The sequence below is a fragment of the Doryrhamphus excisus genome, linkage group LG15 (assembly GCF_037039965.1).
Source record: "Doryrhamphus excisus strain RoL-2023G ecotype Guam linkage group LG15, RoL_Dexc_Guam_v1.1, whole genome shotgun sequence".
NCBI lineage: Eukaryota > Metazoa > Chordata > Actinopteri > Syngnathiformes > Syngnathidae > Doryrhamphus > Doryrhamphus excisus.
The window spans coordinates 14,660,887-14,678,969 of NC_136371.1; the positions used below are offsets into that span (position 1 = coordinate 14,660,887).

At 42.3% G+C, this 18,083-nt stretch overlaps 2 protein-coding genes across 3 annotated transcripts; both read right to left on the reverse strand.

Annotated features, from left to right (window-relative positions):
• Positions 1-2,926: 2,926 nt before the first annotated feature.
• LOC131104798 (major facilitator superfamily domain-containing protein 6) lies at positions 2,927-10,151 on the reverse strand. Of its 2 annotated transcripts, none has more exons than XM_058052327.2 (7): positions 9,898-10,151; positions 7,367-8,732; positions 5,634-5,731; positions 5,336-5,497; positions 4,199-4,297; positions 3,790-4,085; positions 2,927-3,402 (listed from the first exon to the last, which is right to left on the reverse strand). In XM_058052327.2, exons 2-7 carry the CDS (start codon positions 8,728-8,730, stop codon positions 3,214-3,216), a joined length of 2,208 nt encoding a protein of 735 aa, XP_057908310.2. In that variant the 5' UTR covers positions 8,731-8,732; positions 9,898-10,151; the 3' UTR covers positions 2,927-3,213. The 2 variants fall into 2 exon arrangements, with proteins under 2 accessions (XP_057908310.2, XP_057908311.2); XM_058052328.2 differs by having other exon boundaries at positions 3,799-4,085; positions 9,898-10,150.
• A 1,695-nt stretch (positions 10,152-11,846) lies between these two features.
• LOC131104800 (uncharacterized) lies at positions 11,847-13,324 on the reverse strand. Its single transcript, XM_078796663.1, has 2 exons — positions 13,202-13,324; positions 11,847-13,086 (listed from the first exon to the last, which is right to left on the reverse strand). Exons 1-2 carry the CDS (start codon positions 13,251-13,253, stop codon positions 12,014-12,016), a joined length of 1,125 nt encoding a protein of 374 aa, XP_078652789.1. The 5' UTR covers positions 13,254-13,324; the 3' UTR covers positions 11,847-12,013.
• Between the last annotated feature and the right edge of the window lie 4,759 nt (positions 13,325-18,083).

The following is an 18,083-nucleotide window of genomic DNA, read 5'->3' on the forward strand; positions in this document are numbered from 1 at the left end:
GGTCTAATATCAGGAAACAAATATGCACATTTAAGCTAATTTTATATATTTTTGATTGAGAGTTTTCAGGTTCAGCTGCACGGTTGTAAAGTGGTTAGCGCGCAGACCTTGCGCGCTAACCACTTGGGTTCAATTCCACCCTCGGCCATCTCTGTATGGAGTTTGCATGTTCTCTTTGTGCATGCGTGGGTTTTCTCCCACATTCCTCCGACTCACAAAAGGTCACAAAAGACCCCACAACAACATCCAAAGGACTGCATGCCTCACTTGCCTCAGTTAAGGTCGGTGTTCATGACTCCACCATTAGAAAGACACTGCATGGCAGAGTTCCAAAACCAAGACCACCGCTGAAGAAAAAGAACATTAAGGCTCATCTCAATTTGTGAGGAAAACATCTTGATCTCAAGATAAAAGTTATGTGTGCATTTCAGAAAAAGAACATCATACCAACAGTAAAATATGGCGGTGGTAGTGTGATGGTCTTGGGCTGTTTTGTTGCTTCGGGACCTGAAAGACCTGCTCTGATAAATGGAACCATGAATTCTGTCTACCAAAAAATCCTGAAGGAAAATCTGTCAGTAACCTGAAGTATTACGTAACTTGGGTTCTTCAGCAGGACAATGATCGAAAACACACCAGCAAGTCCACCTCTGAATGGCTGAAGAAAAAACAAATGAAAACTTTGGAGTGGCCGAGTCCAAGTCCTGACCGGAAATCCTATTGAGATGCCTCCATAACGCTGTAAGACACTCATTGCAAGTTATCACAAGCCTGATTGCAGTTGTTGCTGCTATGGGCCCAACCAGTTATTAGCTTTAGGGGGGAAATCATTTTTTCCACACATTGGGTTTCTTTTCTCCCTTAATGATGAAAATCTTAAATAAAAAATGCAATTTTGTTCAGTTGTGTTGTCATTGACTAATATTTACATTTGATTGATGATCTGTAACATTTCAGTGCGACAAGCATGCATAAAATAAGAATTCCGGAAGTGGGCATACACTTGTTCACACCATTGTATTTGGATGTATTAAGAAGTCTAAAATATGTTTGTCTAACACTCATCTCTTTAATAGTAGCAGCATTTCAATCACACTTTAAACCCTGTTATTATGAGTCATGAGGGGTCGCATTCAAAGACATCACGTAGTTTAACGGAAATGTACTTGTTTACAGTGTATTTTCCAGCATACTTATATGTAGCAAATGGTTAGAATAATCACTTCATGTGTTTCGTTAGCTTCCTGTTTATTTACACACACACACACACATATACATAAATGATAACATGTTTGTTCACTTGTCATGTTCCGAGTGTCCCTGAATGGGTCCCCAGGATGAATGGACTAGAAACATGTCAGCTATTTATTGAGTTGTTTTTTTTTAACAGCAAATATTGTCAAATATTGTAAAATATTTTCATAAGACACTGTTGCAATAATTTATTCATTTTTTGGTACAGCCAACATTTTGTGGAGCATCTATCTTTTAGAGCCACTGACCTTGTAGTATTAGATGGCAGAAACCCAATTTTTTTAGGAAGCTTATTACTGTCCTCCCACGAACGCCTATCAGAAGAAGGCCCACCATGACCTCAATAACCTGCATACGAGCGACACAAGACAGCAGTTCCCTCGGAGCGCTACTGCCACCCGGTGACCAACTGGAGAACTACATCCTGGAAAGGAAGCGATTTTACCGTTCGTGCTTTTTACATCATGTAGCAATTCATATTCATGTTGTGAAGTACTTAACATCAGTTTAGGAATACTACAGTAAAGTACAGTACACATGCAGGTCATTGTACATTTTCTTCTCATAATTAGGACTTTTATTGCCATATTTTGACCTTATTCTCACATTGTACCTTTTCACCAAATCTAAATTTTCAACTTACAACTTTATTTTGTTTCTTATAGTATGATTTTTTAAATAAAAATAAAAATTATCTCAGTGGTACTAAAACAAAATGTTTATCCCCTAAAAAATATATGTTATAATATTTCAATTTCATGCTACTTATACTATTTTTTCATCATATTAGAGTATATTTTTATTTAATATTTTTTAATATTTTTTACCTCGCAACGTCCAAAAATTACGACTTTTTATTTTACTAAAAAAATATTTCAAATGTTTCCTCATTTTACATGATTGTAATCAATATTAAAATGTTTTCTTTTTGAATTACCATTTTTTTCCTCAATATTTTATTCTTATAACATTAAAGTTTTTTTACACAAAACTTTTTTCCCAAAAAATCCATCTTTGTTTTATTTTTCATATGATTATTTTTTTTCTTTAATATTAAAAAACTCTATGATACTAAAATTATAGAAATTATAAAAAACTTTTTTTTTCTTAAAAATAGGACAAAATATTTTTTCCTGTTTTGATTATGACTTCATTCTTGTAACATTACATTTTCCCAAAAAGTACAACTTTGTTTTGTTTCTTTTTTTATTTTAATATTATGACTTAACATTTTTTTCTTTAATATTCCATCTTTATGTTACTAAAATGTATTTTTACTTGTATGACATAATTCTCATCAAAATTCAATTTTTCTTTGGTTGTTTTTCTCGTAACATTTTTTACATTATTCTTGTAAAATTACTGCAGAACATTTTTGCCTTTTTTTCCTTGTTAAATGACATTTTCATTGGCGGCCCAATAAAAAAAACATTCACGAGCTGTAAATGGCCCCCAGGCTGCAGTTTGGCTTGTGTGACTAGTTCTGGGGCTGTGCATTATTTGTATACGCAACCTTCTTCTTTAGTCTCCCCATCAGGGGTCCAACCTTATTCCTAACGTTCCATCGGGACCAACACCACCAAGGAGGTGGATTGTAAATTCAAACGTCACTTTCATCAAGTTTGTTTGGAAACGGCAGCAGTCGTATTTCTAGCCCACGTTCAGAAAATGCTAAATTTGTGATGAATTTATTTGAAATACTGTTCTGACAATTACAGTGTTACACTGGTGGTCCGTGGAAGAGGTACGTCGAAGCATCTTAAGTCAAGCTAACAGGAAACTGACTTCAGTACATATCAAAGTACATAAAACATTCAGTTCAGAAACCACAAAAATAGACTTAACTCTTAAATTAACCTTAAAAATAAAACAGCGGGAACACTTCACTCGAGAGGCACTTGCTTAACAGTCGTGAAGTGTCGACAGCTGTGACAGGAAGTATTCAAGTGTGCAGACCGCTCAGTCGACAAGTATCTTTGGCGCTACTTTGGCTCCGCCTTCATCGGACTCCGCCTGGGTCTGGTCTTTGTTACAGTTTGTAAACGTTGTGCAGGCGGGGCCCGGTTGAGTCGGCAGTCCGGGGTTGGGCGTAGCGTCGGCATCGTTGTGGTTTCTGTGTGCCGCCTCCACCGGTTGATCATTAGGAACCTGATGACAGAGAGAGTAAACAGCTGACACCCGCTATGGTAAAAGGTGTGCACACAAACACATTTCCTTCTGTGTTAGGTAATGACTTTATGAGCATGCACACACACATCCACACACACACACACACACACCCTAACGCACAAACATGGTAACTTTCCATCAGCAAACACAAACTTCTCACCTCTCTGCAGGGTGGGGGCAACCAGTAGTACAGTAGAGGAGGAAGCAAGAAATCAGCACAGGAAGTAGGAAGTTATGTTTAAAATTTATTGTAAACCACAGAGTCCAGCGGCCGATATGCAATAAGAAACCAAACAGAAACAAAAAGCTTTCCATACGAGGAAGTACATCCCATACTACATAATAAATACTGCTTGTGAAACAGACCTGGCTCACCTGTAGGGGCCGAGTCTCCCGCTGGCTACTCTTCGCCATGGTCAGCATCTCTTTAATCTGGACAACAGCGAAGGCGATGGTGACCCAGGGGGCGCCGGAGAGCACCCAGGCTGGCCGGGCTACATCCTCCTGCTCCTCTTGGTACTTGGTCTTCTTCACAGGAGCGGGGGTGCTTTGGTGGTTGAGAGCGGCGCTGCTCCTGGTGCCCAGACTCTCGACCAAGTCAATGGTGGCAATGGGGACGGGGCTGGAGGGGACTGGGATGTTCTCCGCCAGCATTTTGTCCTCTAAAAGAAAAAATAAATCAAGAAATGACACAAAACACCAATCTTTTAAAGTTCCTACTATTTACACAGTAATTGTGCTATAAGTGAGGATGAGGATGGAAGAAGTGACCCACCCTTGCCGCCTGTTTCGTCTGTCAGACACTGGATGAGAGTGAAGATGAGGAGTATGATCAATGAGGCCATGCCGACCCCTCGGAATGTTGTTGCAGCACCTGCAAAGTCAAGCCAAATACCAACACATCAAAACGGAAACTGATTGTATTCTCAGGCGATTCAATCGACCGTAACTCCACCGTTCAGGTTGCCTTAGAAGACGTTTGGCGTTGTGGCCGTTAAAACTACACCAAACACGATCTTTTCTACTGTGGAGTTGAATCACCACCTCTTTGTGAAAAAAGTAAACCCATAAAAGATGTATCGATTTGTCTTTGGTGGCGAATGGGTTTGTTTGTTGGATGATCTGAAAGATTTAATTGTGACAAATATGCCTTTTTTCCATATTTAGGCTTTTCCAACTGTCTTCCTCTTAAGCCTGTTGGGACCATTATTTGTGTTGTTGGTATTTGGACCCATGTGACGTCCACATATGAGTACCAGTGCCTTGGTGCTGTTCAGAGCCCTCCTCTACATGTCTTCCATCTTGGCCAACATAGAGATACTAGTGATGCCATCACACAGCCATGCTTTTGTCTGTTAAATGTTCCCAAGAACTGAAAAAAATGTGGTTTTGAGGCAAATGAGAACTTTGTTCTGGGTTGAGAGCGGCTCTGCCATGGCAGGGTGTGATCAAGGTTGCCTCAGAGTTTCCATTGTTTCCTGGGTTGGAAAACAGGGAGGTGACGTTGAATGAAGTCAGTTTCATTTTAGTCCGTTTCTCACCAAGTTCATTGAGTTTTGGATGTGATGTTGTGTGTGCTAAAAGACTGGACACACTTGGTGCACTTTTTACAAAGATTTTTCCCATCATCCACAATCCTTATGTGAGATATGAAAACACTTTGCCTTTTCTGTGTATTCTAAAGATATAAAAACAGATAAAAAGATTACTGCATGTAATGTTAATAAAACTCCTCCAACCAGGCTTTATGGTGTTATATCCATGCTGTAACCATGTAGTAACTTTCCCGATATGTAACACATGTAACTGAATCCTGAGGTGAAAATTGGCGAGAAAACGCAAACTCCACACTTAAAAAGGTGCAATCTAACAGGTTGAAACACCTTGAGCTGAAGGAATCATGGTCTCATACCAAAGTAACCAACCAGCAGCCCCCCAACCATGGCCCCACAACCACGGCCCAGCCCGAGGTGAAGCCCCTGGAGGATGCCCTGCGCCGACGTCCTCAGAGCGGGTGGGACAGCGGCGCTCAAGAAAGAGATACAAGCTGCCCAAACAGAGGCGTGAGTCACACCTGCAAGACAAACAAACGCCACATGACTTCCTGTGACACTTCATTTGAATCGATGAGCTTTCTCGCACCTTGCACATGGTTGTTCCCATGGGTCCTAGATCCCGCCCTATTCTACACTAAAGGCATGAAGCATTACCTTGAAGGACCTCCATGGGCAGCACCGTCCAGGCGTTGTGCAGGTATGAGATGTAGAGGTAGCGTGCTGTGTTGCAGGCCAGGCCGATGTAGAGCACCCTGAGGGCGACACCACATCCACATTTTAGTATCTTGGTGGAAAACAATTAGCCGTCCTGCTATAACAAAGCAATCTAAACACGACACACCCTGGGAAAACAAACTCACCAGGCTGGATCATTGCATTTGCTCAGAACACACTCGGCATGTTTGCCGACACATACAATCACACGTATAGGTGTGACCTTTGGAATAGCAGAGAAGAGCCCAACTTGTTTGGAGAAGATGTCAGATGGCAGAAGAACCTTTGAGCAAGGACGTGAACGCCCAAACCATCCAGGGGCTCAACCCATGTACACCTTAGGGGTGTGTATTGGCAAGAATCTGGCGATACCATACGTATCACGATACGATATATCACGATATATCACGATACTGTAAACAAGGCGATATTTTTTTGTTTTTCTCGTAGTTAAAGATTATTTACTGAGAAAACTGAATAATACCAGCAATATGCACTTACTAAACACATTTTTATTCCATTAGAACAGCATGTTATGCTGTATCACAAAGTGTAGCATTTGGATAAATAAAGCTTAACATCCAGCTTTAAATCTACAAAAAATAGGTAAAAAAACAAATAAATTAAATTATGTCTCAAGATCCTGCACCTCGTACTTCGGTATGGGACAAAAAAAAACTTAAAAACTTAAACTGACGGAAAGCAGGAAGTGAACAAATGTAACAGTTACTGATTGTAAAAGTACCAGATGGAGGGGTAGGATTTAATAAGCTTTGCTTCTTCCTACTCCTTTTGGACATCTGGAACTGGGAAGTGATTATGGGATGCACTCAATTGTGATCTGATGCATGTTCAAATGAAATTAACCGTTACCATTACCAAATGTTCACATTCTATTAGCTGTGAAAAAATGCACAGTATTCAGTCCCTGAGTTTTCCACCATCAGAAGAGTATTTTTGTGGAACAAAGTAACTAACATCAGTAAAAAGTCCTTTTAGGATGCTTGATATAACCATTATTTAACAAAATTGAAATCAATTTCAAAAACAAAATACCTGCAATATCACAGTACTACTTTTGTATTATACAAAAGGACCTTCGCATTGCTTGCTAGCGGCAGGTCCTCATGGTGTCTCGCTAAGTGGACTCACAGATTTGTCGTCTTTCCCGAATACTTTATTAACTATTAACCGACGACACACTTTACAAACGACATGGGTTTTGTCCATTTCTGCACACCCTACTTTGTGTAGAAATCCAAAATGTGTCCACACTTCAGCCTTGTACGCTGCAGGGGCCGCTGTTATGTGCTCGCATTCCGCCATGTTGAACTGTGTTTATGTACTCGTGAATCTCGTTCAACGTCCTTGCCTAATTGACGACGTACTGCCGCCTAACGATCGGAGGTTTCAATTAAAATCAGAAATGAACCTTTGCCGTGTCTGCACTTACCATATATTACCATATATACAATTTAATTACCATATACAGTCTGTGATAAATGCCTAAAAATATATTGACACAGTATCGTGGAACAAAGTATAGCGATATATCGCAGAAACAATATTTTCTTACACCGCTAGTACACCTCACTGGTGAATTGCTTTTTGTATGGCGCAGAAGGCAAAAGTGCAATAATGAACATTAGTATGATTAAAAAAGCGAAGCTCACCTGATGTGTCCCACCAGCTCAATGAACTTGTGGCTGGTGAAGTAGGCGGCAAGCTCCGAGACGTGACTCAGCACGGAGCAGACGCCAAACAGCGTGTATGTGCCATGCAGGTCCTCTAGGTGCCAGTACAGGAAGCTGAAGACAAAGCCGTAGCCGAAACCCATGAACCAGGCCACGAAGAGAACCGAACTGTAGCGCACACTGCACAGCAGCTTCAGGAGATCGCTGTAGTGGAACTCCTGATCGGCGGCGGTGGCGATGGCGGTCGGGTCGGCCGCGGGCGTCTCCTCTGCCGCCCCCTCTGGAATGTCTTGAACATAGTCACCGCCTTTTTCAAAGTAGAACTGTGTGGCAACGACAAAGGCTGCGCCCATCAGCACACCGAAGACGATGAAAGCAATCTGGTAGTTGCGGAGGCGGAAGGCAGGTATGACGCAGCCAACGCCGTCAATGGTGACGGTGATGTGCGTGTGGTCGATCCAGATGCCCACCAGCAGCATGGTGAGCCCCCACCCCAGAGAGCCCCACATCCTCTGCAGCCCGTAGCGATCGCGGGCCTTGCCCAGGTACTGCAGCGTGACCGTGTCCACAATAGTGACGGCGGGAGCGCTGAAGAACTCCCCGACGATGATGACAAGCAGGATAATCAGGAAAATGTTCTCCACTTGGGTGTTGTCGTAGATGATCTGGTACTCCTTGGTGCCGGTTGGAGCAGGGAAGGGGGTTGTGGTGGTGGGGGTAGTGGCCGAGGAGTCATTGATGCTTCGCTGGGATAAGGATGGGAGCCACTGAAGATCCATGAAGCTGCGGCCAACCCGGCTGGTGGAGTTGCTCTCCTGCGTGAAGTTTCCCGGCGTGGCTGCGGTGGGCGCCACTGTCACCTCAGCTCCCAACTCCACGCATTTCATATCAGCCGGCTTCACGAAGCCGATGCCGCAGTTGAACACCAACCAACAGAAAACAGAGAACAGCAGCACCGCCTTCCCCTTCTTGAAGCGGTCCGCCACCACACCCCAGAAGGGCGCACTGCAGAATTCTATGAAGTAACGGATGCCGACCAGGAGGCCGCTGCGGCTGGCGGACATGCCCAGCTGCTTGTAGTAGACCGACAGCAGCGGGTGCAGTGAGCCGTACGCGGCGTAGAAGAAGAAGTAGAAGACTTTCGAGATGAGGAGATGAGTGTTGACTTGAAGGCACATCCTCTCGCAGCATTTGAGGGAGTCCGGCGGCGAGGTCACCGTCGACTCAGGCGAGGTGGCAGCAGAGGGCGGGGTCGAAACGCCCCTCTGCTGAAGCGTCAACGTGTTGAACGCATCAGCCACTTCGTCGTCTGTCAGGATAACAACCTTGTCGTCAGCTGCCATATCTGGAGAGAATGAGACAACGACATCGTCAGGGCCTTGAAATTCCCACAGCGAGTTAAGATGACTAAGTATGTTGAGTATGAACATGTGAGGCGTTTACAAACAACTCATCAAACAGTGGGAGGGGTTTCTTTAACCCTTAGATGCATAAGTGGGTCAAAAATGACCCGGTCCGGTTGTTTTCATGAAATATTTTCATTCATTCATTCATTTTCTACCGCTTTTCCTCACGAGGGTCACGGGGGGTGCTGGAGCCTATCCCAGCTGTCTTCAGGCGAGAGGCGGGGTACACCCTGGACTGGTCGCCAGCCAATCACAGGGCACATATAGACAAACAACCATTCACACTCACATTCATACCTATGGACAATTTGGAGTCGCTAATTAACCTAGCATGTTTTTGGAATGTGGGAGGAAACCGGAGTACCCGGAGAAAACCCAAGCATGCACGGGGAGAACATGCAAACTCCACACAGAGATGGCCGACAGATGGTGAGGTCTGCGCGCTAACCACTCGACCGCCGTGCCGCCTGAAATATCTTTGTAATGAAATTTTTTTATCGCTTCATATTCCAGGTATTCCTCAAAAAACATGTTTTTGATAGCTAGATAGCTAGATAGCAAATACTGAACTGCATGCAGTGATGAGACAAGTGGAAACACACAATGGATCCTCATATTTTCTATTGTTGTACGGGGTCATTTTCTTTTTCAAAGATGTCAAAAAGTGAAAAATTAAGATGTTTCTAACATGAAACAATTCTTGTGTGGTCCTAAATATAATACTAAATATCATACAAGTGATTATTCCTAACAAAAATGGCAAAATTGGCATAAAAACGCATTGATTCTAGTATGGGTCATCTAAGGGTTAAGAGAAATACTGTGGAAAAGCTCATGTCACAGCGATGACGTCATCTAAATAACATACATATAAACATACAGAATAAGCAGCCATTATGGGGCGTCTGGAGGACGACCATTTGAACACCTGCCTGTCACTCACGCGCCATTGCGGAAGTGTTTTGTTTCTGTCACAAAGCTTCAACAGCTTTTAAAAGAGGCGAAAGCTATACAGTATACACGTATTTGTACAATAAAATCATACTGCTTGACTTCCACCACGTCTAACCCACAACGGTGATAAATAATAGTCAAACTGCTCACCTGCTTAGGTCACAGCTCCCATTAAAGTCAAACTATGACTGCGCAGGTTCTCTTGAGTTTCTCGCTTTGTCTGAAGACGTTTGTCACAATAAATCCCATGTCATGGCTGCCTTCATAGATTCACCCGAACAAAATACACCGTATTGTGTCCATATTCGAATAGACTATCCCCGGCCGGATGGTTTGTCTTTGTATTCTGCCGACAGGATAGCTCGTCTAACCGGAGCTCCCACCTGTCTGGCGATGACATCACCGTCAAGTTGGCCGTGAATGATGAAGCACACTTTCGTTTTTCGCTTTCAAAATAAGAGATACTTTTACACGATGTGGAAAACAAACAGTTCTTCATTGTCTTTTTAGCGTCTGGGTGTAAGCGTTTATTCACATTTTATTCACAATTTACAATTTACTGTTGAATATAGAGGAATTAATTCGAGTTAACTGGTGACTGTTCATCACCCGGTGATGATATTGATAATATTATATTTTATATTGTATTGCATTTATGTTTGTTTATTGTTGTCAAATAAAATCTTCGACACATTGGAAAAATATGTGTCCATGGTTTGCTCTGATTATAATCATGGGTCAGCAAATTAAAGACAAAAATCACAAAATTATTTACATTTCATGTGATCAGTATTGGTATACGAGTCACGTGCTGAAAAAATAGAAAAAAAACACAACTACAGAAGAAATGAAATACAAAACAAAACACCAAGCTGCTCTATGTGGAGGGGGTGGAATTACGTTAAATAAATATTGTGAACATTTAATTTAGATTCCAAACAAATCAGAACGATGCTTTTATTTTGAAGTTTGTACAGGAAATACTGAGCGACGGGGAAAAACAGTCTAACTGAAACTTCGGGTGGACCGTCAATTTGCATTTGTCATACCGATGCTGATACTGATACTTTTTACTTGACATTTTTGTAGATCCTTGAATTATTTGGCGAGTTTGCCTTCATTAAAAAAATAAAATAAAATTAGAATCTGATTTTAGGCAAAACGTAATGTTTTCCTTTTTCTCACTGCATTGTGCTCAATGTGTTTTTCTGTGTCTATGTAGCGCCATCTAGTGCTGGTTAAGAATAGATGGAACAGCATTGTTGCGCAACAAGAAGAGGGTTCCTTGGAGGATGCAATGATGTTCATAACGATATTCATGTTAAGTGAGCGGGATGGCTGAAATAAAGAAAAATACTTTTAAAGAACATTTTTAAAAAAATTTAAAAACTTTACTACTAAAATGATATTTTTCCCAATAATTATGACTTTTTTCCGGGTTGCAATACCCCATTTTTCACTTCATATTTGCATTTTTTAGAGTTATTTTTCCCATTTCTTTTTTTTTTTAACATTTCCCAATGATTTCAAGATTCTTTGAGTATGTTTTTTTCTCATCGTTATCCCCATACTATTTTGACATAATACCTGTAATATTATAACTTTCTCCCCCAACCTCATTTGTTTCTTTGTCATATTATATTATATTATATTATATTATATTATATTATATTATATTATATTATATTATATTATATTATATTATATTATATTATATTATATTATATTACATTATATTACATTACATTACATTACATTACATTACATTACATTACATTACATTACATTATATTATATTATATTATATTATATTATATTATATTATATTCCTTAACATTTCAACTTTATGCTTCCAGCTTTATTCTCTTACAATTTTTCTTGTTAGATTACAGTTTTTCTCTCTTAATATTTTGACTTTATTCCTGTAAAATGATAATGTTTGTATTTTTGCCTTTGGTGCTTTAAAAAAAAATTTTTTTTGTTAAATTATATTTTTCTAATAAAAAAATAGCCTTGGGCCACAAAAAATATTTTATATCACATTCATTTAATTTTTTTTCCAACATAAGTACAATTCAACTCTGTAAAAAATATACTTTTATCATAAATGCCAAATGTGTAACACACAACTAGAAGAGTAAATATATATTGAAACAGATGTTAGCTTTTTTAAGTTAAGGAGATCTAAACTGAGCAAAAGATGTTTCATTGGGAAATATTGCGACATAGCGAAGGAAATAATACGCTGGAAAGAAAAGGATGAACGTCAATAATCTGACTCGTCTGAAAGTTCTCCCTGTTGCGTCCAGTGCTTCCCCCGCTTCTTCTTTTTCCTCTTCCTCTCCCCCATCAGCATGGCGGCCAACACGGTTATCACCACGGTGACGGTGATGATGAGCACGGTGACCGTCTCGGCGATGCACAGCTCCGTATCCACCTGCATCAGCCGGTAGTTGCGCAGCACTGCGGGCTCCCTGCATGTCAGGTTGTAGTAGTCGTCCAGGAAGAGTCTCTGGATGCTCCTCAGCTTCCGGAACACTCTCTGCAGGTCGCAGTCGCAGTTCCAAGGGTTTCCCTCCAGCAGGATGTGGGTGCTGTAAGTGTGTATGCTCAAGAAGGTCTTGAAGTGGATGCTGGTCAGTCGGTTGTTGGCCAGACTGAGGAGCGTCATGGTGGTGAGCGGTTTGAACACCCCCACCTGCGTCTCGTTGATCTGGTTGCCGGCCAGGTTGAGGACCTCCAGCGAGCGCAGCATGGAGAACATCCCGCTGCTCAGAGCGCTGAGCTGGTTGGACTGGAGGTGAAGCTGCCGCAGGCTGCTCATGGAGGCAAATGATCTCACCTGGATGGTATGGATTCTGTTGCTGCTCAGGTTCAACCTCTGCAGGCCGTCCAGATGCGAGAAGCTGCTGCTGTCCAGGCTGCTCAGTGAATTGTGGGCCAGCTGCAGCTCTCGCAGGAAGCCCAATCCGACGGAGAAGCCCTCGCCTAGGGTGGAGATCTGGTTCCAGCTTAGGTCCAGCTTCTGCAGGAACTCCAGCTGTGAGAAACCGCCGTCCTGCACCGTGCTGATGTTGTTGTTCTGCAACAGGAGCACACGCAGCTTGCGGTTGTGGCTGAAGGAGCGCTCGGGGATGACCGTGATGCGGTTGACGGACAGGTCGAGCAGCTCGGTGGCGGGTGGGACTCTGGCCGGCAGCCGGGTGAAGAAGGCCCGCGAGCAAATGGCGAGCCTCAGATCCCCACGACAGTCGCAACCCAACTCACACCAGGTGCTGTGAGACCTGGAGGACGCTGCTGACACGGCCAGGAGGAGCAACAGGAAGTCCTTCATGGCTACTGAAAACACACACACAGGAGCCATGTTTGCTTGAAGAGAATATAGAGCACATTCCAAATATGATTTAAAAAAAAAAAAGAGAGTTCCTATTTATGACTTCATCTTTTGTCTTACCGGCAGCGACCCGTCTGCTTGCCAACAAGCAGCGGGCAGCAGGTGGAAACATGACATGATGATGGCGGTGAGGGAGGCGGGCGGTCACGGCCTGGAAAACCTAATGAGACACCACAAAGAGGATGGAAACAAGACAGCGAGGGGAGGAGAGCTCGTCAATTATTTACCGTGCAGTGGGTGGGTGGGTTGGTGGGTGGGAAGGGTGGGGGGGGGGGCGGGGGCAAAGCGAAGGTGGGAGGGGGGGTTAAGAGATTGAAAGCAAATTGGGCCACAGAGCAGAATTAGAAGGTCTGGGCTTATTCAACTGATTGCAGGCAGCTTTTAATCTCTGCCATATCACATACATATATGCAGTATATTCAAAAATATATACAGTACAAGTATATACATTTTCTATTGGAGTGAAATAGTCCACTGCTAAGTCACTGGGTGTTCTAACTACGTAAACCAGGGGTGTCAGACCTTCACATAGTGAAATATGAAAGGATGCTAGAGCTACTTCCATATTTTGTAAAGCAACACATGATATGCAAACAAGTACTTATTTCAGGAAAAAAAACTCCATTTCACCTTTGTGATATATTTGAAAAACTCTATTATTGCTATCAAATTCACTATTTACTTTTTCCCCAATGTTTTCCATAATATTTTGACTTTATTCCCCTAATATATGGACTTCCTTCACATAATATGATTCAATATTTCCACTTTATGCTGCTGAAATGATGTTTTTCTTCATAATACTACAACATTATTCTGATAGAAGTAGTTCCTTAACTCATCAGATTACAACTATTATGTTCATTTTTGGGCTGCACGATGGTCGAGTGGTTAGCGTGCAGGCCTCACAGCTAGGATAACCGAATTCAATTCAACCCTCGGCCATGCAAACCCTTGGAGTTTGCATGTTCTCCCCGTGTATGCGTGGGTTTTCTCTGGGTACTCCGATTTCCTCCCACATTCCAAAAACATGCTAGGTTAATTGTGCCCTGTGATTGGCTGGCCACCAGTCCAGGGTGTACCCCGCCTCTCGCCCAAAGACAGCTGGGATAGGCTCCAGCAACCCCCCCCCCCCCCGCGATGTTCATGAGGCTAAACGGTAGAAAATGAATGAATGAATGAATGTATTGAGTTGTGGACTCCGATAGAGCAGCTACACACAATAACCGCACAGAAAGCTTTCTAGATCTTCCACATCCAACACCTTTTTCTGCAGTGTTTTGTTTAATTTACTCAGGCCCTCCTATAGCGACACTCACGTCGCTGTGTTCAAGGACTTTTGGATACGTAGTTCATCCATAAGGTCTTTCAGGGCTGATTAAACTTCATTATTTAACATGAGAATACAATATTGTACCAACATGTATAGGTCAGAAAAGCATTATCGGTCCTCTTTAATATTTGGCTTTTTTCCTGGAAAATTACTGCTAATTTTTCCAGTTTTGCTGAGGTTTTTTTCCAACAGTTTTCTTCAACCGGACTTGTTTAAAATTAGAACCATTGTGAGGAACCAGAATTCCAGAGACTTTTGACAGGTGAAAATGACCGATTGGGAGCAAAAGCTGAAATCCAAGTAAAGACTCTTACAGGAGAGCCGCTGTGCCACATGTTCCATTGTTTACTCTCATCTGTAGGATGAGACGGGATGTATCCGATTGCCAGCGGACCTGTTGGTCACCCAGAGAAAGATTACATTAATACCGTCCAAATCCGCGGCCCAGATAAAGCACTCGCTTGCCATATGGGGTCATAACTTTATGCTCACTTTGGCCTTTATGGAAAATCAGAGCATTTTTAACACATAATGGGGACACAATGGAGGCTTTAATGACTGCCATAATTGTATCCTCCAAATAAAACCAGCCCCGTCCCAACAGGTATCAGGTGTCCGCAGGGGTCCGGTTCCGCCGAGTTGACCTCAATATGTTGCATATAATAGCGCTCCTTGGGTTACTTCCTGCTGTAACACAACACATCTGCTCCAGTCCGTCTGAAGGCCTGACAGAGGTGAACCGAGAGACAAATCATAAACGTGTCGGATCATAAAGTTATTACGCATCACACTTGCAGAGTGACGGGGAGATTAGAGGAAAGCCTAAATGAAGACGTTAATCCGCACAGGGAAGGATTACATCCGTGTTCTGCTTCTTGGGAACATCAAAGTCCATATACCGGATCTTGATCTTCATCACTTTTATTGTTGAGTATATGGTGCTAGCATGCTAACTGTTAGCATGTTAGCTGGCACAGACAGGGCATGATGGAGGGATATTATAGGCCAAATTTAGTGAAACAAAAAACGTATAATACGTATAATATAACAAAACGTTACAATATTATGAATAAACTACAATATGTAATACAACAGTACAAATTAAGCATAAGCAATCTCATCATGCGAGTTTCGATCCGGTACTGTCACTATCAATACAATATTTGGATCGACTGTCCCGACTTTCTACCAGATTGATAATTTTCCACTGTTGGAAAAAAGTGAAACGGATAAGCATTTATTAAACAAACAACGGCCTGGCCATCCCACGACGCAACATTTACCATCAGAACTTACGAAATCAACTTTTTGCATTTGTGACGTCACTCTACGCAATGTGTGCTTATGGCCAGCAGAGGGCGAAAAAGGCCAGTTTGAACAGCAAAGGTTCAGGCTGTGTCTGAATCCGGGTTCTGCAGCCTACTAGTGTAGCTTACCCGGTCTACGAAGGCCAGACGTTCAGAGACTACTCCTCCAGCCGAGAACCAGCCTTGCTAATTCAGATGGTCTAGCCTTCCTCACACTTCCTGGTTCTGTCACGTGGTCTCATGTTTACCCTGACGTCCTCACAGAATGACATGTGCCTTGAGTGGGAAAGTAGCAAATAACTCAAGGCTAAGTCAAGGCTAACACCCAAAAGCAAAGTTATTATTATTATATTATTATATTATATTGTTATTGTTATTTTTAACAAGGTTTTAGAGGAGAGACAAGAAATGTTGTTCTTTTACAGATTTATCTCCAGCTCACAGCGAAATCTAATATAAACAGTAGTAATATTAATATCTCCTTTTATTTAGTTAGTACTTTTTGGCTACATTGTGCATTTCTACATTACCGATCAGCAGCAACACATAAGTTTTAATACATGTATTATTTGATGGCATATATGAGGTGATAAATACTAATAAAACAATGTTGCATCCTGCACTGTATCAAGCTGGGGGGGCAGGTGAAATAATAATGAGGTGCAGGACCATCCTGCCATCAATGTCCTGCAGTCCCATCCTGATCATAATTATCTTCAGTAAAACTACTACTATTAAAACTATTATATTTGTGTTCTTTAAGGTTGGCAGTGGAGATCATCCTTGCACACCCGCTGGATGGATGATGATGAGGACAGTGGAGACATGCACCAGTCCACATGATGTCCCGGTGAGAGACACACATTCATAAAAGTTAACATGCAGATGATGACTGAATAATGATTTTACTGCAATATTGTGTACTTTACCTTACAACACTATTAGTGTTGTTGCCGTGGGTGGGTTGCGTGCACCTGGGTGTGTGCATGTGCTTGTGTGTACATGTGAGTGGGAGAGACAGACAGAGGTGTTAACGAACGACGACAGTGGCAGCGCAGCGTGGCTACTTGTTAGCGCCTCCGCTCAGATTCAATATGGCAGCCTCACTGAGGAACAGCGAGAACCTCACAGAGGTCGCAAGGGTCATGACCAAAAGGATGAAACAGCCTGTTCCTGCCGTCGGATGCCAACTAACCCGCCATGCGGAGATGATTTACAGTCATATCCATCATCATTATAAAGCCATTTTGAACGTTTTGGGACTCCAGCAAACCATAATGAGAGCCATTATCCACAAATGGTGAAAACATACAACAGTAGTGAACCTTCTCACGAGTGGCCGGCCAACCAAAACGGCCCCAAGACTTCAGGGACGACTCATCTAACAGGTCGCAAAAGACCCCACAACAACAGGTTTCTTTTTCCCTAATGGGTTTTGAGTTTTTCCTTGCCCTGATGAGGGTTCAGATCAGGGATGTCGTCTATTGTCTATCATCGACTGTATCGACTGTTGCCTGCTTGTTAAGCCCTTTGGGGCTCTTTTGTGATTAAGGGCTATACAAATAAACTTGACTTGACTTGACAACATCCATAGAACTGCATGCCTCATTTGCCTCAGTTAAGGTCGGTGTTTATGATTCCACTATAAGACAGACACTGGGCAAAACGGTTCCAAGATGAAAACTTTTGCACATCATACCAACAGTAAAATATGGTGGTGGTAGTGTGATGGTCTGGGGATGTTTTGCTGCTTCAGGACCTGGAAGACTTGCTGTGATAAATGGAACCATGAATTCACCATCAAAAAACTAAGCCAAACAAATCAAGCAAGGGAGAAGCTGGAACTACTACTAATGGTAGGAATCAGAAAGTGTCTGTTATGTATCATTTATTCATCATTATTTACCCACTTAATCATATATTTTTATTCATTTGATATACTACTTAGGAGACCCAAGTTCAATTCCACTCTTGGCCATCTCTGTGTGGAGTTTGCATGTTCTCCCTGTGCATGCGTGGGTTTTTTCCCGGGTACTCCGGTTTCCTCCCACATTCCAAAAACATGCTAGATTAATTGGCGACTCCAAATTGTCCATAGGTATGAATGTGAGTGTGAATGGTTGTTTGTCCATATGTGCCCTGTGATTGGCTGGCCACCAGTCCAGGGTGTACCCCGCCTCTCGCCCAAAGACAGCTGGGATAGGCTCCAGCATACCCGTGACCCTCGTGAGGATAAGCGGTAGAAAATGAATGAATGAAATATTACTACGTTCCTTGTGGTGATTAGTACCACGACTTACAT

Bases quoted from the DNA above. Each gene is read 5' to 3' on its own strand.
- LOC131104798 (XM_058052327.2), bottom strand. From the start codon at position 8,730: ATGGCAGCTGACGACAAGGTTGTTATCCTGACAGACGACGAAGTGGCT. The intron at 5,732-7,366 runs GTGAGCTTCGCT...TGTCGCCCTCAG, and splicing joins GAGCTGGTGGGACACATCAG to GGTGCTCTACATCGGCCTGG. The intron at 3,403-3,789 runs GTCTGTTTCACA...CTCTGTCATCAG, and splicing joins GGCCCCTACAGGTGAGCCAG to GTTCCTAATGATCAACCGGT.
- LOC131104800 (XM_078796663.1), bottom strand. From the start codon at position 13,253: ATGTTTCCACCTGCTGCCCGCTGCTTGTTGGCAAGCAGACGGGTCGCT. The intron at 13,087-13,201 runs GTAAGACAAAAG...GTGTGTTTTCAG, and splicing joins AAGCAGACGGGTCGCTGCCG to TAGCCATGAAGGACTTCCTG.